Source organism: Oncorhynchus masou, chromosome 13, assembly GCF_036934945.1.
Source record: "Oncorhynchus masou masou isolate Uvic2021 chromosome 13, UVic_Omas_1.1, whole genome shotgun sequence".
NCBI lineage: Eukaryota > Metazoa > Chordata > Actinopteri > Salmoniformes > Salmonidae > Oncorhynchus > Oncorhynchus masou.
The window spans coordinates 6,146,796-6,170,851 of NC_088224.1; the positions used below are offsets into that span (position 1 = coordinate 6,146,796).

At 46.2% G+C, this 24,056-nt stretch overlaps 1 protein-coding gene across 1 annotated transcript in view; it reads right to left on the reverse strand.

Annotated features, from left to right (window-relative positions):
• Positions 1-24,056, reverse strand: part of LOC135551627 (NHS-like protein 3) — a 75,693-nt gene that overhangs the window by 10,155 nt on the left and 41,482 nt on the right. Inside the window, exon 3 of the mRNA XM_064982815.1 lies at positions 1,649-1,810. Coding sequence (XP_064838887.1) covers positions 1,649-1,810 — 162 coding nt within the window. The remainder of the gene's footprint in view (positions 1-1,648; positions 1,811-24,056) is intronic.

Sequence of the window (24,056 nt, forward strand, 5' to 3'; positions counted from 1 at the left end):
TGTAGTGTGCAGTGTGCAATGCTGCCCCTGCTGTTGTAGTATCTGTAACCCCTCCCATGCCTCAGTGTGTAGTGTGCAGTGTGTAGTGTGTAGTGTGCAGTGTGTAGTGTGTAATGCTGCCCTGCTGTTGTAGTGTCTGTAACCCCTCCCGTGCCTCAGTGTGTAGTGTGCAGTGTGCAGTGTGTAGTGTGTAGTGTGTAATGCTGCCCCTGCTGTTGTAGTATCTGTAACCCCTCCCATGCCTCAGTGTGTAGTGTGCAGTGTTCAGTGTGTAGTGTGTAATGCTGCCCCTGCTGTTGTAGTATCTGTAACCCCTCCCATGCCTCAGTGTGTAGTGTGCAGTGTTCAGTGTGTAGTGTGTAATGCTGCCCTGCTGTTGTAGTATCTGTAACCCCTCCCGTGCCTCAGTGTGTAGTGTGCAGTGTAGTGTGCATTGCGTAGTGTGCAGTGTGCATTGTGTAGTGTGCATTGTGTAGTGTGCAGTGTGCAGTGTGTAGTGTGTGTAGTGTGCAGTGTGTAGTGTGCAGTGTGTGTAGTGTGCAGTCTGTAGTGTGCAGTCTGCAGTGTGCAGTCTGTAGTGTGCAGTGTGTAGTGTGTAGTGTGTAATGCTGCCCCTGCTGTTGTAGTATCTGTAACCCCTCCCGTGCCTCAGTGTGTAGTGTGCAGTGTAGTGTGCATTGCGTAGTGTGCAGTGTGCATTGTGTAGTGTGCATTGTGTAGTGTGCAGTGTGCAGTGTGTAGTGTGTAGTGTGTGTAGTGTGCAGTCTGTAGTGTGCAGTCTGCAGTGTGCAGTCTGTAGTGTGCAGTGTGTGTAGTGTGCAGTGTGCAGTGTGTGTAGTGTGTAGTGTGCAGTGTGCAGTGTGCAGTGTGCAGTTTGCAGTGTGTAGTGTGCAGTGTGTGTAGTGTGCAGTGTGTGTAGTGTGCAGTGTGTAGTGTGCAGTGTGTAGTGTGCAGTGTGTAGTGTGCAGTGTGTAGTGTGCAGTGTGTAGTGTGCAGTGTGCAGTGTGTGTAGTGTGCAGTGTGTGTAGTGTGCAGTGTGTAGTGTGCAGTGTGTGTAGTGTGCAGTCTGCAGTGTGTAGTGTGCAGTCTGCAGTGTGTAGTGTGCAGTGTGTGTAGTGTGCAGTGTGCAGTGTGCAGTGTGTAGTGTGCAGTGTGTAGTGTGCAGTGTGTGTGTGTGTGCAGTGTGCAGTGTGTAGTGTGCAGTGTGTAGTGTGCAGTGTGCAGTGTGTAGTGTGCAGTGTGCAGTGTGTAGTGTGTGTAGTGTGCAGTGTGTAGTGTGCAGTGTGTGTAGTGTGCAGTCTGTAGTGTGCAGTCTGCAGTGTGCAGTCTGTAGTGTGCAGTGTGTGTAGTGTGCAGTGTGTAGTGTGTAGTGTGCAGTGTGTGTAGTGTGCAGTGTGTAGTGTGCAGTGTGCAGTGTGTAGTGTGCAGTGTGTGTAGTGTGCAGTGTGTAGTGTGTGTAGTGTGCAGTGTGTAGTGTGCAGTGTGTGTAGTGTGCAGTGTGTGTAGTGTGCAGTGTGTAGTGTGCAGTGTGTAGTGTGCAGTGTGTAGTGTGCAGTGTGTAGTGTGCAGTGTGTAGTGTGCAGTGTGTGGTGTGCAGTGTGTAGTATGTAGTGTGCAGTGTGTAGTGTGCAGTGTGCAGTGTCACTACCTTCTTGTTGCAGTATCTTTAACCCCTCCCGTGCCTCAGTGTGCAGGTCCTCTAGGTACTGAGGGCGACTGCCCTCGATGAACACATTCTCCTGGTAGTGTGAGGAGGAGGCTGTGTAGTGAACTGTCAACCTCTTCTGCTCATCCTGACCCTTAGGACCAGCTAGAGAGAGAGAGACAGAGAGAGAGAGAGACAGAGAGAGAGAGACAGAGAGAGAGAGAGAGAGTTTAATAACAATGTATTGATCACCAAGAGATTGCGTTATCCAACATCTCTATATATACAGTTAATTTGCAAATAAATTCATGAAAAATCCTACAATGTGATTTTCTGGATTTTTTTTCTTCTCATTTTGTCTGTCATAGTTGAAGTGTCCCTATGATGAAAATTACAGGCCTCTCTCATCTTTTTAAGTGGGAGAACTTGCACAATTGGTGGCTGACTAAATACTTTTTTTTGCCCCACTGTATGTACTTTTGAAGTTGGAAGTTTACATATACTTAGGTTGGAGTCATTAACTTGTTTTTCAACAACTCCACAAGTGTACCTTTTTATTTATTTTTTTATTTTACTAGGCAAGTCAGTTAAGAACAAATTCTTATTTTCAATGACGGCCTAGGAACAGTGGGTTAACTGCTTGTTCAGGGACAGAACGACAGATTTGTACCTTGTCAGCTCGGGGATTCGAACTAGCAACCTTTTGGTTACTAGCCCAACGCTCTAATCACTAGGTGACCCTGCCACCTCTCCACTCTAACCACTAGGCTACCCTGCCGCCTCTACACTCTAACCACTAGGCTACCCTGCCGTCCCTGGTTGTGTCAAGCAAAGAGGCCTACCTTCAAACGCAGTGCCTCTTTGCTTGACACCATGGTACAAATCTATATATGGTGCTGTTGAGAAGGATAACATATATACAGTTGAAGTTTACATGCACTTAGGTTGGAGTCATTAAAACTCGTTTTTCAACCACTCCACAAATGTCTTGTCAACAAATGTTGGTCCATTCCTCCTGACAGAGCTGGTGGAACTGAGTCAGGTTTGGAGGCCTCCTGACAGAGCTGGTGGAACTGAGTCAGGTTTGGAGGCCTCCTTGCTCTCACATGCTTTTTCAGTTCTGCCCATACGTGTTCTATAGAATTGAGGTCAAAGCTTTGTGATGGACACTCCAATACCTTGACTTTGTTGTCCTTAGGCCACTTTGACACAACTTTGGAAGTATGCTTGGGGTCATTGTCCATTTGGAAGACCCATTTGCAATTAGCTTTAACTTTCTGACTGATGTTTTGAGATCTTGATTCAATATATATATATATATGTGTTATCCATTTCCTCAACAACCCCATATATCCCATAAATCAAACAGGGATTTGTGACTGAGGGGTCAGCTGGGCTCTTGGTTGGGATTTGGGCTGGAACCAGCAACCCTGCAGTTACAAGCCAAGTGCCCCCTGTGCCATAAAGACTCAGACCTCTTGGTAGACCTTGTTATATGCTCACACATAGAGGCACCCTACACAGTGGTGTGACTGCTTTCTGGTTAGTGACTGGCAACAGGTCCTGTATAACAGTGCTTGGCAACACATTACATTAATACAAACATTAGAGCCCTGTAACATCCTGAGAGTTAATCAGAGCAGACTCCCCTTTCTGGTCTTTCATTCCACCCAATACCAGATCACTTCCTGCTCCCTCTCGTTCTCCTCCCCCTCGTTTTCCTCCCTCGTTCTCCTCCCCCTCGTTCTCCTCCCTCGCTCTCCTCCCTCGTTCTTCTCCCTGTCTCTCTAGTATTTGTTTGGAGGTATGACAATGATATGCACTCTGTTCCATCACTAGTCTCTCTAGGTATCTCTCTGTTCCATCACTAGTCTGTCTAGGTATCTCTCTGGCCATCACTAGTCTGTCTAGGTATATCTCTTTTCCATCACTAGTCTCTCTAGGTATCTCTCTGTTCCATCACTAGTCTCTCTAGGTATCTCTCTGTTCCATGACTTGTCTCTCTAGGTATCTCTCTGTTCCATGACTTGTCTCTCTAGGTATCTCTCTGTGCCATCACTAGTCTCTCTAGGTATCTCTCTGTTCCATCACTAGTCTCTCTAGGTATCTCTCTGTTCCATGACTTGTCTCTCTAGGTATCTCTCTGTTCCATCACTAGTCTGTCTAGGTATCTCTCTGTTCCATCACTAGTCTCTCTAGGTATCTCTCTGTTCCATCACTAGTCTGTCTAGATATCTCTCTGTGCCATCACTAGTCTCTCTATGTATCTCTCTGTTCCATCACTAGTCTATCTAGGTATCTCTCTGTTCCATCACTAGTCTCTCTAGGTATCTCTCTGTGCCATCACTAGTCTCCCTAGGTATCTCTCTGTTCCATCACTATTCTGTCTAGGTATCTCTCTGTGCCATCACTAGTCTCTCTAGGTATCTCTCTGTTCCATCACTAGTCTCTCTAGGCATCTCTCTGTTCCATCACTAGTCTCTCTAGGCATCTCTCTGTTCCATCACTAGTCTGTCTAGATATCTCTCTGTGCCATCACTAGTCTCTCTAGGTATCTCTCTGTTCCATCACTAGTCTCTCTAGGTGTCTCTCTGTGCCATCACTAGTCTCCCTAGGTATCTCTCTGTTCCATCACTAGTCTCTCTAGGTATCTCTCTGGCCATCACTAGTCTCTCTAGGTATCTCTCTGTTCCATCACTAGTCTGTCTAGGTATCTCTCTGGCCATCACTAGTCTCTCTAGGTATCTCTCTGTTCCATCACTAGTCTCTCTAGGTATCTCTCTGGCCATCACTAGTCTGTCTCGGTATCTCTCTTTTCCATCACTAGTCTCTCTAGGTATATCTCTTTTCCATCACTAGTCTCTCTAGGTATATCTCTTTTCCATCACTAGTCTCTCTAGGTATCTCTCTGTGCCATCACTAGTCTCCCTAGGTATCTCTCTGTTCCATCACTATTCTGTCTAGGTATCTCTCTGTGCCATCACTAGTCTCTCTAGGTATCTCTCTGTTCCATCACTAGTCTCTCTAGGTATCTCTCTGTTCCATCACTAGTCTCTCTAGGCATCTCTCTGTTCCATCACTAGTCTGTCTAGATATCTCTCTGTGCCATCACTAGTCTCTCTAGGTATCTCTCTGTTCCATCACTAGTCTCTCTAGGTGTCTCTCTGTGCCATCACTAGTCTCCCTAGGTATCTCTCTGTTCCATCACTAGTCTCTCTAGGTATCTCTCTGGCCATCACTAGTCTCTCTAGGTATCTCTCTGTTCCATCACTAGTCTGTCTAGGTATCTCTCTGGCCATCACTAGTCTCTCTAGGTATCTCTCTGTTCCATCACTAGTCTCTCTAGGTATCTCTCTGTTCCATCACTAGTCTGTCTAGGTATCTCTCTGTTCCATCACTAGTCTGTCTAGGTATATCTCTTTTCCATCACTAGTCTCTCTAGGTATATCTCTTTTCCATCACTAGTCTCTCTAGGTATCTCTCTGTTCCATCACTAGTCTGTCTATGTATCTCTCTGGCCATCACTAGTCTCTCTAGGTATCTCTCTGTTCCATCACTAGTCTCTCTTGGTATCTCTCTGTTCCATCACTAGTCTCTCTTGGCGTGTGAGTATCATTGGCCTCTCACCACACACTCAATGTTTGGGGAACACGCCAAGTGAATTTGCATGTGTGTGTGTGTATTTTTAGTGACCATCTGCTCGGCAGACTTTCCGGTCTTCGCCGTCTCAGAGAGCTAACCCTGGATTGGCTACTCCCTGGTGTATCTCACCGCAGGTAGTCCATACGGAAGGAGATAATCTGGCCTGGCCTGGTGCAGCACCCCACTTGGCACCCTATTCCCTATAGTGCACTAGAGCCCATAAGGCCCTGGTCTAAAGTAGTGCACTACATAGGGAATAGGGTGCCAGCCCTGGTCTAAAGTAGTGCACTACATAGGGAATAGGATGCCATTTTGGGACACATGTCTGGAATGGTTCTAAGATAAACATACTGCTGCCTTCTTAGGTAGTGAGGAGACAGAGAGGTTAGAGTAGTGAGGAGACAGAGAGGTTAGAGTAGTGAGGAGACAGAGAGGTTAGAGTAGTGAGGAGACAGAGAGGTTAGAGTAGTGAGGAGACAGAGAGGTTAGAGTAGTGAGGAGACAGAGGTGTTAGAGTAGTGAGGAGACAGAGAGGTTAGAGTAGTGAGGAGACAGAGAGGTTAGAGTAGTGAGTAGACAGAGAGGGGCCTTGTGTCTGGCAGGGATACAGGTACAGTCACAGACGAGGAACAGCATTGTGGGATACAGGTACAGTCACATTGTGTCTGTTAGGGATACAGGTACAGGTGTGCGTTTGTCATCTGAGAAATGTACTGTTATCTCACACACACATAGGCACACACACACACACACACACACTGGGTTGTTTGGTTGACCCAACTGGGTTGTATGGTTGACCCTACTGCTGGGTTGTTTGGTTGACTCTACTGCTGGGTTGTTTGGTTGACCCTACTGCTGGGTTGTTTGGTTGACCCTACTGCTGGGTTGTTTGGTTGATTCTACTGCTGGGTTGTTTGGTTGACTCTACTGCTGGGTTGTTTGGTTGACCCAACTGGGTTGTTTGGTTGACTCTACTGCTGGGTTGTTTGGTTGATTCTACTGCTGGGTTGTTTGGTTGACTCTACAGCTGGGTTGTTTGGTTGACCCAACTGGGTTGTTTGGTTGACCCTACTGCTGGGTTGTTTGGTTGACACTCTACTGCTGGGTTGTTTGGTTGACACTCTACTGCTGGGTTGTTTGGTTGACTCTACTGCTGGGTTGTTTGGTTGACTCTACTGATGGGTTGTTGGTGTTGGGTTATTAGTGTTGGGTTATTAATGCTCGGTTGGAGGTGCTGGGTGATGGGGTGGTGGTGCTGGGTTATTAGTGCTGGGTTATTGGTGCTGGGTTATTGGTGCTAGGTTAATGGTGCTGGGTTATTGGAGCTGGGTACTGGTTATTGGTGCTGGGTTATTGGTGCTGGGTTATTGGAGCTGGGTACTGGGTTATTGGTGCTGTGTGCTGGGTACTGGGTTATTGGAGCTGGGTACTGGGTTATTGGAGCTGGGTTCTGGGTTATTGAAGCTGGGTACTGGGTTGTTGGAGCTGGTTACTGGGTTATAGGTGCTGGGTTAATGGTGCTGGGTTATTGGAGCTGGGTCCTGGGTTATTGGTGCTTGGTTATTTGAGTTGGGTACTGGGTTATTGGTGCTTGGTTATTGGAGTTGGGTACTGGGTTATTGGAGTTGGGTTCTGGGTTATTGGTGCTGGGTTATTGGAGCTGGGTACTGGGTTATTGGTGCTGGGTTGTGGGTTATTGGAGCTGGGTGTTGGGTGCTGGGTTATTTGAGTTGGGTACTGGGTTATTGGTGCTTGGTTATTGGAGTTGGGTACTGGGTTATTGGAGTTGGGTTCTGGGTTATTGGTGCTGGGTTATTGGAGCTGGGTACTGGGTTATTGGTGCTGGGTGCTGGGTTGTGGTTATTAGTGCTTGGTTATTGGTGCTGGGTCTGGGTTATTGGTGCTGGGTGCTGGGTTATTGGTGCTTGGTTATTGGAGCTGGGTTCTGGGTTATTGGTGCTTGGTTATTGAAGCTGGGTACTGGGTTATTGGAGCTGGGTACTGGGTTATTGGAGCTGGGTTCTGGGTTATTGGAGCTGGGTCCTGGGTTATTGGAGCTGGGTTCTGGGTTATTGGAGCTGGGACCCTGAACCATGAGAGAATCAGAGCCCTGAACCATGAGAGAATCAGAGCCCTGAACCATGAGAGAATCAGAGCCCTAAACCATCAGAGCCCTGAACCATCAGAGAAACAGAGCCCTAAACCATCAGAGAATCAGAGCCCTGAACCATCAGAGCCCTGAACCATCAGAGAAACAGAGCCCTGAACCATCAGAGAAACAGAGCCCTGAACCATCAGAGCCCTGAACCATCAGAGAATCAGAGCCCTGAACCATGAGAGAATCAGAGCCCTGAACCATCAGAGAAACAGAGCCCTGAACCATCAGAGAAACAGAGCCCTGAACCATCAGAGAATCAGAGCCCTGAACCATGAGAGAAACAGAGCCCTGAACCATCAGAGAATCAGAGCCCTGAACCATCAGAGCCCTGAACCATGAGAGAATCAGAGCCCTGAACCATCAGAGAAACAGAGCCCTGAACCATCAGAGCCCTGAACCATCAGAGAATCAGAGCCCTGAACCATGAGAGAATCAGAGCCCTGAACCATGAGAGAAACAGAGCCCTGAACCATGAGAGAAACAGAGCCCTGAACCATGAGAGAAACAGAACCCTGAACCATGAGAGAATCAGAGCCCTGAACCATCAGAGAATCAGAGCCCTGAACCATCAGAGAATCGGAGCCCTGAACCATCAGAGCCCTGAACCATCAGAGAAACAGAGCCCTGAACCATGAGAGAAACAGAGCCCTGAACCATGAGAGAAACAGAGCCTTAAACCATCAGAGCCCTGAACCATCAGAGAATCAGAACCTTGAACCATCAGAGAAACAGAGCCCTGAACCATCAGAGAAACAGAGCCCTGAACCATGAGAGAATCAGAGCCCTGAACCATCAGAACCCTGAACCATCAGAGAATCAGAGCCCTGAACCATCAGAGCCCTGAACCATCAGAGAAACAGAGCCCTGAACCATCAGAGAAACAGAGCACTGAACCATGAGAGAAACAGAACCCTGAACCATGAGAGAAACAGAGCCCTAAACCATGAGAGAAACAGAGCCCTGAACCATCAGAGAATCGGAGCCCTGAACCATCAGAGCCCTGAACCATCAGAGAAACAGAGCCCTGAACCATGAGAGAAACAGAGCCCTGAACCATGAGAGAAACAGAGCCTTAAACCATCAGAGCCCTGAACCATCAGAGAATCAGAACCTTGAACCATCAGAGAAACAGAGCCCTGAACCATCAGAGAAACAGAGCCCTGAACCATGAGAGAATCAGAGCCCTGAACCATCAGAGCCCTAAACCATCAGAGAATCAGAGCCCTGAACCATCAGAGCCCTGAACCATCAGAGAAACAGAGCCCTGAACCATGAGAGAAACAGAGCCCTGAACCATCAGAGAAACAGAGCCCTAAACCATCAGAGAAACAGAGCCCTAAACCATCAGAGCCCTGAATCATCAGAGAATCAGAGCCCTGAACCATCAGAGAAACAGAGCCCTGAACCATCAGAGAAACAGAGCCCTGAACCATCAGAGAAACAGAGCCCTGAACCATCAGAGAAACAGAGCCCTGAACCATCAGAGAAACAGAGCCCTGAACCATCAGAGCCCTGAACCATCAGAGAATCAGAGCCCTGAACCATCAGAGCCCTGAACCATGAGAGAAACAGAGCCCTGAACCATCAGAGAATCAGAGCCCTGAACCATCAGAGAATCAGAGCCCTGAACCATCAGAGAAACAGAGCCCTGAACCATCAGAGAATCAGAGCCCTGAACCATCAGAGCCCTGAACCATGAGAGAAACAGAGCCCTGAACCATCAGAGAAACAGAACCCTAAACCATGAGAGAATCAGAGCCCTGAACCATGAGAGAATCAGAGCCCTGAACCATGAGAGAATCAGAGCCCTAAACCATGAGAGAATCAGAGCCCTGAACCATCAGAGAAACAGAGCCCTGAACCATCAGAGAATCAGAGCCCTGAACCATCAGAGCCCTGAACCATGAGAGAATCAGAGCCCTGAACCATCAGAGAATCAGAGCCCTGAACCATCAGAGAAACAGAGCCCTGAACCATCAGAGCCCTGAACCATCAGAGAATCAGAGCCCTGAACCATCAGAGCCCTGAACCATCAGAGAATCAGAGCCCTGAACCATGAGAGAATCAGAGCCCTGAACCATCAGAGAAACAGAGCCCTGAACCATCAGAGAATCGGAGCCCTGAACCATCAGAGAATCGGAGCCCTGAACCATCAGAGAATCGGAGCCCTGAACCATCAGAGAATCGTAGCAATGTTTCCATATCAATACTCACTTTTTGCCCAGAACCACTGTTCCCTGCCTCTGTGTGCGTGTTTGCATGTATGTGTGAGAGAGAAAGACAGAGTGAAAGCAGATTTAGATTTAGATTTATTTACATATGTATATTTTACCTTTCTTTAACTAGACAAGTCAGTTAAGAACAAATTCTTATTTACAATGACGGCCTACCCTAACCAGGACGACCTACCCCGGACAAACCCTAACCAGGACGACACTGGGCCAATTCTGCGACACCCTATGGGACTCCCAATCAGGGCCGATTGTGATACAGCCTGGAATTGAACCAGGGTCTGTAGCGACACCCTTGCACTTAGACCCCTGGGCCACTCAGAAGCACCCAGATATGAAGATAGGGAGAAATAGAGAGAGAGAGAGATAGAAAGATGGGTGAGAGAGAGAGAGAAAGAGAGAGAGAGAAAGAAAGAGAGAGCGAGAGAGAGAAAGAAAGTGAGAAAGAGAGAGAGAAAGATGGGTGAGAGAGAGAGAGAGAGAGAGAGAGAGAAAGCTGGGTGAGAGAGAAAGAGAGAGAGCAAGATAAGAGAGAGAGAAAGAGAGAGAGAAAGATGGGTGAGAGAGAGAAAGTGAAAGTGATGTTTAACTTAGATAGAAAGAACTTAAACCCTACTTTCACTCTCTTTTTTTCTAAAAAGGGTTTCAGACCAATCAGACCAGACCAGTCTTCCTCCTCTGCTGCTGCAGAACCAATCAGACCAGACCAGTCGTCCTCCTCTGCTCCTGCAGAACCAATCAATACCACTCCACTGACTTCCCTGATTGTCTTACACCTGACTTTACTAACACACCTCCTCATGGAAGTCGAGAGAGAGGAGAGAGAGAGGAGAGAGAGGGAGGAGAGAGAGAACAAGAGAGAGGGAGGAGAGAGAGAGAGAGACCGAGAACAAGAGTGGGAGAGGTATAGAGGGGGAGAGAGAGAGAGACAGAGAACAAAAGGGAGAGAGAGAGGAAGAAAGAAAGAAAGAAAGAGAAGGAGAAAAGAGAGCGGGATCTATTTATACCCTGTGCAGACTGTGTCTATGTTTATATCTCTCTCTGTGTGCCTGCGTGGCATTTCAGGGTGCTTTTGTTCCCTGTCTTCCCTCTGCCTTGTTAACCAGCTCCTGCCAGCTCACACTGATCCTCTATGTGCCGAGAGAAGGGATTACAAATGCAGCCTCTACAAGAATATCCATCGTTTTATGGTCCCAACTTGTTGTAAATGGTTTGTTACAGGATAACATCGTTTGCAGAATGAGTTTTACTTTGGCCTTAGGAAAACTGTTTTCTGGGAAGATTGAATGTATTAAAGGTTAAGAAGAAGTCTGAGATTCGCGTAAACATTACTTTGGGTTCATCCTAAACAATACGTTCAACAGTGATGCTATCGTCCAGAAGGCGAGGTCAGTACAGGTGCATCAAAGCTGGGACCGAGAGACTTAAGAACAGCTTCTATCTCAAGGCCATCAGACTGTTAAACAGCCACCACTAACACAGAGAGGCTGCTGCCTACATACAGACTACCCCTATGCCATCTAAACAGCCACCACTAACTCAGAGAGGCTGCTGCCCACATACAGACTACCCCTATGCCATCTAAACAGCCACCACTAACTCAGAGAGGCTGCTGCCAACATACAGACTACCCCTATGCCATCTAAACAGCCACCACTAACTCAGAGAGGCTGCTGCCAACATACAGACTACCCCTATACTATCTAAACAGCCACCACTAACTCAGAGAGGCTGCTGCCTACATACAGACTACCCCTATGCCATCTAAACAGCCACCACTAACTCAGAGAGGCTGCTGCCAACATACAGACTACCCCTATACTATCTAAACAGCCACCACTAACTCAGAGAGGCTGCTGCCTACATACAGACTACCCCTATGCCATCTAAACAGCCACCACTAACTCAGAGAGGCTGCTGCCTACATACAGACTACCCCTACATACAGACTACCCCTACATACAGACTACCCCTACATACAGACTACCCCTACATACAGACTACCCCTATACCATCAGACTGTTAAACAGCCACCACTAACTCAGAGAGACTGCTGTGTACATTGAGACCCAATCACTGGCCACTTTAATAAATGGATCACTGGCCACTTTAATAAATGGATCACTAGTCACTTTAATAAATGGATCACTAGTCACTTTAAAAAATGGCACTTTAATAATGTCTACATATCTTACATTACTCATCTCATATGTATATATTGTCTTTTATAGCATCTACTGCGTCTTTCCTATGCTGCTCGGCCATCACTCATACATATATTTATATGTACATATTGTGTTTTATACCATCTACTGCATCTTGCCTATGCTGCTCGGCCATCACTCATCCATATATTTATATGTATATATTATTCCTCCCTTTAGATGTGTGTATTAGGTAGTTGTTGTGGAATTGTTAGATATTACTTGTTAGATATTACTGCACTGTCTGAGCCAGAACTAAAAGCACAAGCATTTCACTCCACTCACAATAACATCTGCTAACCATGTGTATGTGACCAATAACATCTGCTAACCATGTGACCAATAACATATGTTAACCACGTGACCAATAACATATGTTAACCATGTGACCAATAACATCTGCTAACCAGGTGCATGTGACCAATAACATTGGAATGGTACACGGGAGTGAGTGGATGGCCAACTGCTATGGCTCTCTTTGTTCCCGTCTAGTCCCTGTAATGTCTGTCTCTCTATTTAGAGAACTAATCTATGCATCTACTGTATGTTCTCTCTCTCTCTCTCTCTCTCTCACCCCCCTCTCGCTCTCTCTCTCGCTCTCTCACCCCCCCTCTCCCTCTCTCTCTCTCTCTCTCTCTCTCTCTCCCTCTCTCACCCCCCTCTCTCTCTCTCTCTCTCTCTCTCTCTCTTCTCTCTCTCTCACCCCTCTCTCTCTCTCTCCCTCTCTCTCTCACCCCCCTCTCTCTCTCTCTCTCTGTCTCTCTCTCTCTCTCTCTCTCTCTCTCTCTCTCTCTCTCACCCCCTCTCTCTCTCTCTCACCCATCTCTCTCTCACACCCATCTCTCTCTCTCTCACACCCATCTCTCTCTCTCTCACCCCTCTCTCTCTCACACCCCTCTCTCTCTCTCTCTCTCTCTCTCTCTCTCTCACCCCTCTCTCTCTCTCTCTCTCTCTCTCTCTCTCTCTCACCCCTCTCTCTCTCACCCCTCTCTCTCTCTCTCTCTCTCTCTCTCTCTCTCTCCCCTTAGGTTTATTACTGATGATGATTCTAGAACTCCCCAGTATGTATCAAAAGAATCAGTAACTACTCCTCTTAAACTGTTTAAGCCAGAAACACCATTGAAACTTTAAAAAAGGCAGACTGGTCTGGAATAGTGTGCTTTCATACAACCTTTTGATATGATTTTTAACTTCTCTGGGCTAGGGGGCAGTTTCCTGAATTCCGGATGACTGATGTGCCCAAAGTAAACTGCCTGTTACTCAAGCCCAGAGGCTAGGATATGCATATAATTGGTAGCATTGGATATAAACTCTCTGAAGTTTCTAAAACTGTTAAAATGATGTCTGTGAGTATAATAGAACTGAAATGGGAGGCAAAAACCCAGGGATAATCCATCAATAATTGTATTTTTTGAGGTCACAGGCCATTTCAATGCAAACCTATGGGATATTCAAAATAATTCCCCCCAGATTGCAGTTCCTATGGCTTCCACTAGATGTCAACAGTCTTCAGAAAGAGTATCAGGCTTGTTTTTTGAAAAATGAACAAATAGTTGTAGTTTTTCCAAGGTGTCCCTCATTTGAAATGTAGTCTTGAGGGCTCGTTCTTCGTTATTAATCTTCCCTATTGAACATACTATTCTCCGTCTTAAATATGATCATTTATTTAGATTTTAGAGTACCTGAGGATTAATTAGAAACATCTTTTTACTTGTTTGTACGAACTTTACCAGTAACTTTTTGGATTTGTTTGTATGCAAGTTGAACGAGTGGATTACTGAATCAAGCACGACAACTAAACTGACAACTAAACTGACATTTTTGGGATATAAAGGAGGACTTTATCGAACAAAACAACCATTTGTTGTGTAGCTGGGACCCTTGAGTTTACAAATAGAAGAAGATCTTCAAAGGTAAGTGATTTATTTTATCGCTATTTGTGATTTTGAAAAGTATTTTGATGTTTGGCGCTGTCATCAGATAATTGCAAATTATAACAATGGTGGAGCACATTCTAAGACAAAATCTTAAAGGGTACAAAGTCATCTTGACAGATTGTTTGAGAGACAAACGGACGGATGAATAGAGAGACAGATGTTTCACACGCTGTCTGATTGTCTGAGACATCTTCAATGACGTCAATATGGATTTTGGACAATTCTGAAATGCAACTGATTAAACACGGACAAACTCTATGACCTTTTGGAAAGCAACATCCCTCCAGTGGAGGTCAACAGCGACTCAGAACCATGGAATTCCATGTAAGGTTTCTTTACATTTCCTGCGACAACAAGCTGAGAAGATGCTTTAAAGCACAGACAGACATTTCTCACAGACAGACATTTCTCACAGACAGACATTTCTCACAGACAGACATTTCTCACAGACAGACATTTCTCACAGACAGACATTTCTTCACAGACAGACATTTCTCACAGACAGACATTTCTCACAGACAGACATTTCTCACAGACAGACATTTCTTCACAGACAGACATTTCTCACAGACAGTCGTCTCTTGTTCATGTAAAATGTTCTGCCGTTTTTCTTCTCATGAATAGATGTAACCAGATCCGAGGAAGATAAAAGTCAGGAGAAACTATCACATGGTTTAAATGTGTTAGAGGTTTGTCAACGTGACTCGTGTATTTCTGAGAAGTGAGGACCGGAAGCGGTGAAAACACACCAAGTCTTTCACTTGTCCTGAGGCTCTTCTTTGAGGTGTAGGCGGCACCTGCAGGGTAAATGTCGGACTGGAAAGATCATTTAAGTGATCAGAGTCACACCAAACACATTATCTATGAACTGACAATGTCTGTGTTCTAGGGGATGGGATGGGAAGCGCACACACACACACACACATACATTATAGGCTAGCTATAAGCACAGAGAGAGAATCTGGACGCACATTTTAATTCACTGACAATAAAGATAAAACACCAGGTAAAATAAACTAGGTGTTATTTTAGATTCTGAAACACAATTTTTTGAATCACACATTCGGAATGCTTTTTAATTAATTAAACACCTGGGGAACATTGCCAAGCTGCGGCCGTTTCTCTCTCAGGCTGATACAGAGAGACTCATCCATGCTTTTATTACAAGCAGACTTGACTACTGTGATGCTCTCCTGTCTGGTCTACCCAAGAAAGACATTGGTCAACTGCAAAACATACAGAATGCTGCAGGGTACTGACCAAGAGAGAACACATTACACCGGTTTTAAGCTCTCTGTACTGTAAAACATACAGAATGCTCCTTCGTCCTGATCCATCTGCTACCGTTCACATCACGTATGTCTCACAACCCCCCCCCCTCATACTGATCCATCTCCTAAAGGTTCTGAGAACATTTTACTCTGGTTCCAGGGAGGTTCTGAGATAGTTTTACTCTGGTTCCAGGGAGAATCTGAGAATGTTTTACTCTGGTTCCAGGGAGGTTCTGAGAATGTTTTACTCTGGTTCCAGGGAGGTTCTGAGAATGTTTTACTCTGGTTCCAGGGAGGTTCTGAGAATGTTTTACTCTGGTTCCAGGGAGGTTCTGAGAATGTTTTACTCTGGTTCCAGGGAGGTTTTGAGAATGTTTTACTCTGGTTCCAGGGAGATTCTGAGAATGTTTTACTCTGGTTCCAGGGAGGTTCTGAGAATGTTTTACTCTGGTTCCAGGGAGGTTTTGAGAATGTTTTACTCTGGTTCCAGGGAGGTTCTGAGAATGTTTTACTCTGGTTCCAGGGAGGTTCTGAGAATGTTTTACTCTGGTTCCAGGGAGGTTCTGAGAATGTTTTACTCTGGTTCCAGGGAAGTTCTGAGAATGTTTTACTCTGGTTCCTGGGAGGTTCTGAGAATGTTTTACTCTGGTTCCAGGGAGGTTCTGAGAATGTTTTACTCTGGTTCCAGGGAGGTTCTGAGAATGTTTTACTCTGGTTCCAGGGAGGTTCTGAGAATGTTTTACTCTGGTTCCAGGGAGGTTTTATTAACACTCTGAGAACAGACATTTTTAATCACTTCCTTCAAACGTTCACTGAATGTTTCAGTGAGACTTTTAATAACACTGCTGACTATTTTGGGTTAAATTTGTTGAATTTGTTGAACTCCAAGCACAGATAGGACACATGGAAATTAATTTCCGTAGACAGTAATCATACAAACACATCAGTGAGATTCAGACCTATAATCTTCTGTTCTCTATCCGTGGATGTAATCCTCTACGCCACCAGGATGGAGCTAGCGTGAATGTCATGCTATTTTTACGCCTACAAAGCTGTTCATTTTAGTCTATTAAAACCAGTGGTGTAGAGTACTTAAGTAAAACTACTTTAAAGTACTACCTAAGTAGTTGTTGTGGGTAGCTGTACTTTACTATTGACATTTTTGACAACTTTTTCTTCACCACATTCCTAAAGAAAATAATGTACTTTTTTACTCCACACATTTTCCCAAAAGTACTTGTTACATTTTGAGTGCTTAGCAGGACAGGAAAATGGTTAAATTCACACACTTATCAAGAGAGCATTCCTGGTCATCTCTACTGCATCTGATGTGGCGGACTCATAAACACATGCTTTGTTTGTAAATGATGTCTGAGAGTTGAAGTGTTCCGCTGGCAGACAAAAACAACTTTAAAACCGTCTGGAATTTGAAAGGATTTATAGTTGTACTTTTACTTACGATACTTAGGTACATTTTAGCAATGACGTTTACTATTGATTCTTAAATAATTGTAGACTTTTACTCAAGTAGTTTTTTACTGGGTGACTTCCACTTTTACTTGAGTAACTTTCCATTAAGGTATCTATACTTTTACTCAAGTAGGATAATGGGTACTTTTTCCAACAGTGATTCAAACCGACCTAATTTCAAAGGAAACAATCACTCCTTAAGATCAGGTGTGGCCAATTAGTGGAAGCGGCCAACACATCCAAACACACTTAACGAGATAGATGATGGATAGAGTTTTGTTGATGCTGAGAACGGAATGTTTATGTTTTTAAATAACATTCTCTGAACATTACTGAAGTTTGCTTGTGTTTTTTTAATCAAACGTTTTCTTTATGTTTGGGATTAATTTACCTTTATTTAACCAGGCAAGTCAGTTAAGAACAAATTCTTATTTTCAATGACGGCCTAGGAACAGTGGGTTAACTGCCTGTTCAGGGGCAGAACGACAGATTTGTACCTTGTCAGCTCGGGGGTATGAACTCTCAACCTTCTGGTTACTAGTCCAACGCTCTAACCACTAGGCTACACTGCCGCCCCGGGATGCAGCACATTCTGACTTAGAATATGTGGACAACTACAAATACCTAGGTGTCTTGTTAGACTTTAAACTCTCCTTCCAGACTCACATCAAACATCTCCAATCCAAAATGACATCTAGAATTGGCTTCCTATTTCGCAACAAAGCATGCTTCACTCATGCTGCCAAACATACCCTCGTAAAACTGACTATCCTACCGATCCTCGACTTCGGTGATGTCATCTATAAAATAGCCTCTAACACTACTCAGCAAACTGGATGCAGTCTATCACAGTGCCATCCGTTTTGTCACCAAAGTCCCATACTCTACCCATCACTGCGACCTGTATGCTCTCGTTGGCTGGCCCTCGCTTCATACTCATCGCCAAACCCACTGGCTCCAGGTCATCTGTAAGTCTTTGCTAGGTAAAGCCCCGCCTTTTCTCAGCTCACTGGTCACCATAGCAACAACCACCCGTAGCACGCGCTCCAGCAGGTATATTTCACTGGTCATCCCCAAATCCAGCTCTTCCTTTGGCCGCCCTTCCTTCCAGTTCTCTGCTGCCAATGACTGGAACGAATTGCAAAATTCACTGAAGCTGGAGTCTTATATCTCCCTCACTAACTTTAAGCATCAGCTGTCAGGGCAGCTTACTGTACCTGTACACAGCCCATCTGTAAATAGCCCATCCAACTACCTCATCCCCATATTGTTGTTTATCTTCTTGCTCACTATCTCTACTTGCACATCATCATCTGCACATCTATCACTCCAGAGTTAATGCTAAATTGTAATTATTCCGCCTCCTTACTCTTCTACATTTGCACACACTGTATATAGATTTTTATATTGTGTAATTGACTGTACATTTGTTTATGTGTAACTCTGTGTTGTTGTTTTTGGTCACACTGCTTTGCTTTATCTTGGCGAGGTCACAGTTGTAAATAAGAACTTGTTCTCAACTGGCCTCAACTGGTTAAATAAAGGTGGAATAAAATAAAGTAAAACATTGTTAGCCAATGAACAAAGTCCCCATCGTAAACATCTCTCCTCTTTAACTAATTCTATTTCAACAACAAAACAGTTAGTTAGACACAGGACAGGATGCCAGCACTCTAGGTCCATAAAGACAGAGGACAGGATGCCAGCACTCTAGGTCCATAAAGACAGAGGACAGGATGCCAGCACTCTAGGTCCATAAAGACAGAGGACAGGATGCCAGCACTCTAGGTCCATAAAGTGGGAGCCACTCTCTCTCTCCTCTATAACAGGAGGGAGGGGAGCCACTCTCTCTCCTCTATAACAGGAGGGAGGGGAGCCACTCTCTCTCTCCTCTATAACAGGAGGGAGGGGAGCCACTCTCTCTCCTCTATAACAGGGGGGAGGGGAGCCACTCTCTCTCCTCTGTAACAGGAGGGAGGGGAGCCACTCTCTCTCCTCTATAACAGGAGGGAGGGGAGCCACTCTCTCCTCTATAACAGGAGGGAGGGGAGCCACTCTCTCTCCTCTATAACATAGGGGATAAGGGGAGCCACTCTCTCCTCTATAACATGGGGGATAAGGGGAGCCACTCTCTCTCCTCTATAACAGGGGGAGGGGAGCCACTCTCTCTCCTCTATAACAGGGGGAGGGGAGCCACTCTCTCTCTCCTCTATAACAGGGGGAGGGGAGCCACTCTCTCTCCTCTATAACAGGGGGGAGGGGAGCCACTCTCTCTCCTCTATAACAGGAGGGAGGGGAGCCACTCTCTCTCCTCTATAACAGGGGGAGGGGAGCCACTCTCTCTCCTCTATAACAGGGGGAGGGGAGCCACTCTCTCCTCTATAACATGGGGGAGGGGAGCCACTCTCTCTCCTCTATAACAGGGGGAGGGGAGCCACTCTCTCCTCTATAACAGGGGGAGGGGAGCCACTCTCTCCCTCTATAACAGGGGGAGGGGAGCCACTCTCTCTCCTCTATAACAGGAGGGAGGGGAGCCACTCTCTCTCCTCTATAACAGGAGGGAGGGGAGCCACTCTCTCTCCTCTATAACAGGAGGGAGGGGAGCCACTCTCTCTCCTCTATAACAGGGGGAGGGGAGCCACTCTCTCTCTCCTCTATAACAGGAGGGGGGAGCCACTCTCTCTCTCCTCTATAACAGGAGGGAGGGGAGCCACTCTCTCTCCCTCTATAACAGGAGGGGGGAGGGAGGGAGGGGAGCCACTCTCTCTCCTCTATAACAGGAGGGAGGGGAGCCACTCTCTCTCCTCTATAACAGGAGGGAGAGCCACTCTCTCTCTCCTCTACAACAGGAGGGGAGGGGAGCACTCTCTCTCTCTCTCTATAACAGGAGGGAGGGGAGCCACTCTCTCTCCTCTATAACAGGAGGGAGGGGAGCCACTCTCTCTCCTCTATAACAGGAGGGAGGGGAGCCACTCTCTCTCCTCTATAACAGGAGGGAGGGGAGCCACTCTCTCTCCTCTATAACAGGAGGGAGGGGAGCCACTCTCTCTCCTCTATAACAGGAGGGGGGAGGGGAGGGGAGCCACTCTCTCTCCTCTATAACAGGAGGGAGGGGAGCCACTCTCTCTCCTCTATAACAGGAGGGAGGGGAGCCACTCTCTCTCCCTCTATAACAGGAGGGAGGGGAGCCACTCTCTCTCCTCTATAACAGGAGGGAGGGGAGCCACTCTCTCTCCTCTATAACAGGAGGAGGGGAGCCAGGGGGAGGGGAGCCACTCTCTCTCCTCTATAACAGGAGGGAGGGGAGCCACTCTCTCTCCTCTATAACAGGGGATAAGGGGAGCCACTCTCTCTCCCTCTATAACAGGGGGGAGGGGAGCCACTCTCTCTCCTCTATAACAGGGGGGAGGGGAGCCACTCTCTCTCCTCTATAACAGGAGGGAGGGGAGCCACTCTCTCTCCTCTATAACAGGAGGGAGGGGAGCCACTCTCTCTCCTCTATAACAGGGGGGGGGAGCCACTCTCTCCTCTATAACAGGAGGGAGGGGAGCCACTCTCTCTCCTCTATAACAGGGGGAGGGGAGCCACTCTCTCCTCTATAACAGGAGGGAGGGGGAGCCACTCTCTCTCCTCTATAACAGGAGGGAGGGGAGCCACTCTCTCTCCTCTATAACAGGAGGGAGGGGAGCCACTCTCTCTCCTCTATAACAGGAGGGAGGGGAGGGAGGGGAGCCACTCTCTCTCCCTCTATAACAGGAGGGAGGGGAGCCACTCTCTCTCCTCTATAACAGGGGGAGGGGAGCCACTCTCTCAGGGGAGCCACTCTCTCTTCTATAACAGGAGGGAGGGGAGCCACCCTCTCCTCTATAACTGGAAAGCCACTCATCTGGAGGGAGGGGAGCACTGTTCTCCTTATAACAGGGGGAGGGGAGCCACTTATAACAGGAGGGAGGGGAGCCATTACTAAACCCATGGAGTTCCATCTATGACAGGAGGGAAGCCACTCTCTCTCTTTAACAGGAGGGAGCTGTTCTTTGACTAAGGAAGGGGAGCCACTTTCTCGTTTAACAGTATCAGCCACTTACTCATCCTCTGAACAGGACTGTCTGCCTCTATAACAACCTCGTCTCCTGTAACTGGTGAGGGGAGCCACTTTCTGTTTAACAAAATGGCACACTCTCTCCTCTATACAGGGGGAGGGGGAGCCACTATAACAGGACCAGGGGACAACAGCCTAAACAGGGTTCACCCTCTATAACTACTTTACTAATAACAGGAGGGAGGGGAGCCATCACAATTCATAACAGGAGGGAGACATCCTCTCCCCCCACTCTCCCTTAAATAAGCCACTCCAGCTGATTGGCTAATAACAGGATTGGGGAGTATGATGCTGTCTATAACTGGAGGAACTGCTTGACCAATGAACTATAACATTCTAAGCTCTGTGTCCTGGTTCTGTGCTGATTTAATTTCTATACATCGGGGCAGGAATGACCTCCTCCTCACACTGAGATCAGCAATCTCTCTCTCCACCAAGGATTTTGGGGTGGGGGGAGGAGAGTAACAGGAGGGGGGGGCCATATTCTCTCCTCTATAACAGGGGGAGGTCAAACAGGGGGGAACCAGCTGTTCTATAACATGAAATGTATAACAGAGCAATTGATAACAGCCAAATATTCAGTGCATCACTGTAACAGATATAACAGGGGGAGGGGAGCTGCTATAGTCACAGGTTAGGGAGGGGAGCCACTTATAACAGTGATAAACCGTCTCCTCTATAACAGGAGGGAAGCCTGGTCATAACAGAACGGTCCACTGATAACAGGAGGGACGGTCAATGACAGATAGTTTGTATAACAGGGGACCTGCACTCCTCTATAACAGGATATAACAGTACCAGTGAAAAGTTTGGCCACACCTACTCATTCAAGGTTTTTATTTTTCTATTTGACCACTGTTTTCTATAACAGGTAGATAAAGACTATGAAATAACCCAATGAGGAATTAAGTAGTAACCAAAAAATGTGTTAAACAAAATCAAAAAAATATTTTGTATTTGAGATTCTGCAAAGTAGCCACCCATTGCCTTGATGAAGGCTTTGCACACATTATCTCAACCAGCTTCATGAGGGATGCTTTTCCAACCTCTTGAAAGGGAGTTCCCACTATATGCTGAGCATTTGTTGGCTGCTTTTCCTTCACTCTGCGGTCCAACTCATCCCAAACAGAATCTCAATTCTATAACAGGGTTGAGGTCGGATGATTGTGGAAGGCCAGGTCATGTGATAACAGCACTCCATCAGGAGGGAGGGGAGCTCTCCTTGGTCAAATAGCCCTTACACAGCCTGGAGGTGTGTTGGGTCATTGTCCTGTTGAAAAACAAATGATAGTCCCACTAAGCACAAACCAGATGGGATGGTGTATCGCTGCAGAATGCTGTGCTAGCCATGCTGGTTAATTGTGCCTTAACAGGAATTCTCTCCTCTATAAATAAATCACAGACAGTGTCACCAACAAAGAACCCCCACACCATAACAGGGGGAGGGGAGCCACCTCCTCCATGCTTCACAGTGAGGAACCACACATAACAGAGGGATCATCTGTTCACCTACTCTGTGTCTTACAAAGTCACAGGAGGTTGGAATCAAAAATCTCAAATTTGGACTCCTCAGACCAAATGACAGATTTCCACCAGTCTAATGCCTGTGTTTCTTGGTGGAAGCAAGTCTCTTCTCCTTATTGGTGTCCTTTAGTAGTGGTTTCTGTGCAGCAATTTGACCATGAAGGCCTGATTCACTCAGTCTCCTCTGAACAGTTGTTGTTGAGATGTGTCTTTTACTTGAACTCTGTGAAGCATTTATTTGGGCTTCAATCTGAGGGGAGCAGTTAACTCTAAACAAAGGGGAGCTTATCCTCTGCAGCAGGGAGGGAACTCTGGGTCTTCCTTTCCTGTGGCGGTCCTCATGAAAGCCAGTTTTATCATAGTGGGATGGTTTTCTATAACAGGATTGCACTTTAAACAAACTTTCTCCTCTATAGGTCTTGACATTTTCCGGACTGACTGACATTCATGTCTTAAAGTGATGATGGACTGTCGTTTCTCTTTGCTTATTTGAGCTGTTCTTGCCATAATATGGACTTGGTCTTTTATCAAATAGGGGAGCCACTGTCATACCAAATAGGGGGAGGGGAGCCATCTTCTGTATACCACCCTCTACCTTGTCACAACACAACTGACTGGCTCAAACACATTAAGAAATAAATTAATTCCACAAAAACTTTTAAGAAGGCACACCTTCTGTGTTAATTGAAATGCATTCCAGGTGACTACCTCATGAAGCTGGTTGAGAGAATGCCAATAGTGTGCAAAGCTGTCATCAAGCCAAAGGGTGGCTACTTTGAAGAATCTCAAATATAAAATGTGTTTTGATTTGTTTAACACTTTTTGGTTACAATATGATTCCATATGTGTTATTTCATAGTGTTGATGTCTTCACTATTATTCTACAATGTAGAAAAAACAGAAGAAAAAAAACCCTTGAATGAGATTAACTAGATTAGTCGGTGTGTAAAAACGTTTGACTGGTACTGCATGTGGAAGCGTGGAAGTATCACAAGTACTCATCTTGCTGTAACAAGCCTGAATGTGACATTACAGAACAGCTACAGACAGGCAACAGTGAATTCCTCACAGGAACTAGAGATCAAAATGACAGGCACTGCCAAGACGGCCCTCCCTCCCTCCCCTTGGGGTCCTTACAAACACTGTGATAGATAAGAGGATTGAAATGAATGGCAGATGTTCTACACGCCGGTTCTGACAGAAACCTACCTGAATGTTCTACAAGCTATCTCTGTACCGGTTCTGACAGAAACACACCTGAATGCCAGGTAGAGATGGATGGGATGAGATGGGAAAGAGAAACAGGGACATGAAATAGATTTATTGGGGGAATATAACGACTGAGAAGGAGATAAAAGGATAGAGTGTGTGAATGAGAGAGAACGCCAGAGAGAGAGAGATAGTTTGTGTGAGAGACATCGAATGAGAGACAGAGAGTATGAGAAGAGAGACGTTTTCGAATGAGAGACAGAGAGAGTATGAGAAAGAGAGATATCGAATGAGAGACAGAGAGAGTATGAGAAAGAGAGATATCGAATGAGAGACAGAGAGAGTAGCACCCGGCCTCACCCTACTAGAATCTGAAGTCAAATGTCTGCTGTTTGCTGATGATCTGGTGCTTCTGTCACCAACCAAGGAGGGCCTACAGCAGCACCTAGACATTTGTACCATTTGCACAGATTCTGTCAGACCTGGGCCCTGACAGTAAATCTCAGTAAGACCAAAATAATGGTGTTCTAAAAAAGGTCCAGTCACCAGGACCACAAATACAAATTCCATCTAGACACTGTTGCCCTAGAGCACACAAAAAAACGATACATACCTTGGCCTAAACATCAGACGCCACAGGTAAAACTTCCACAAAGCTGTGAAAAC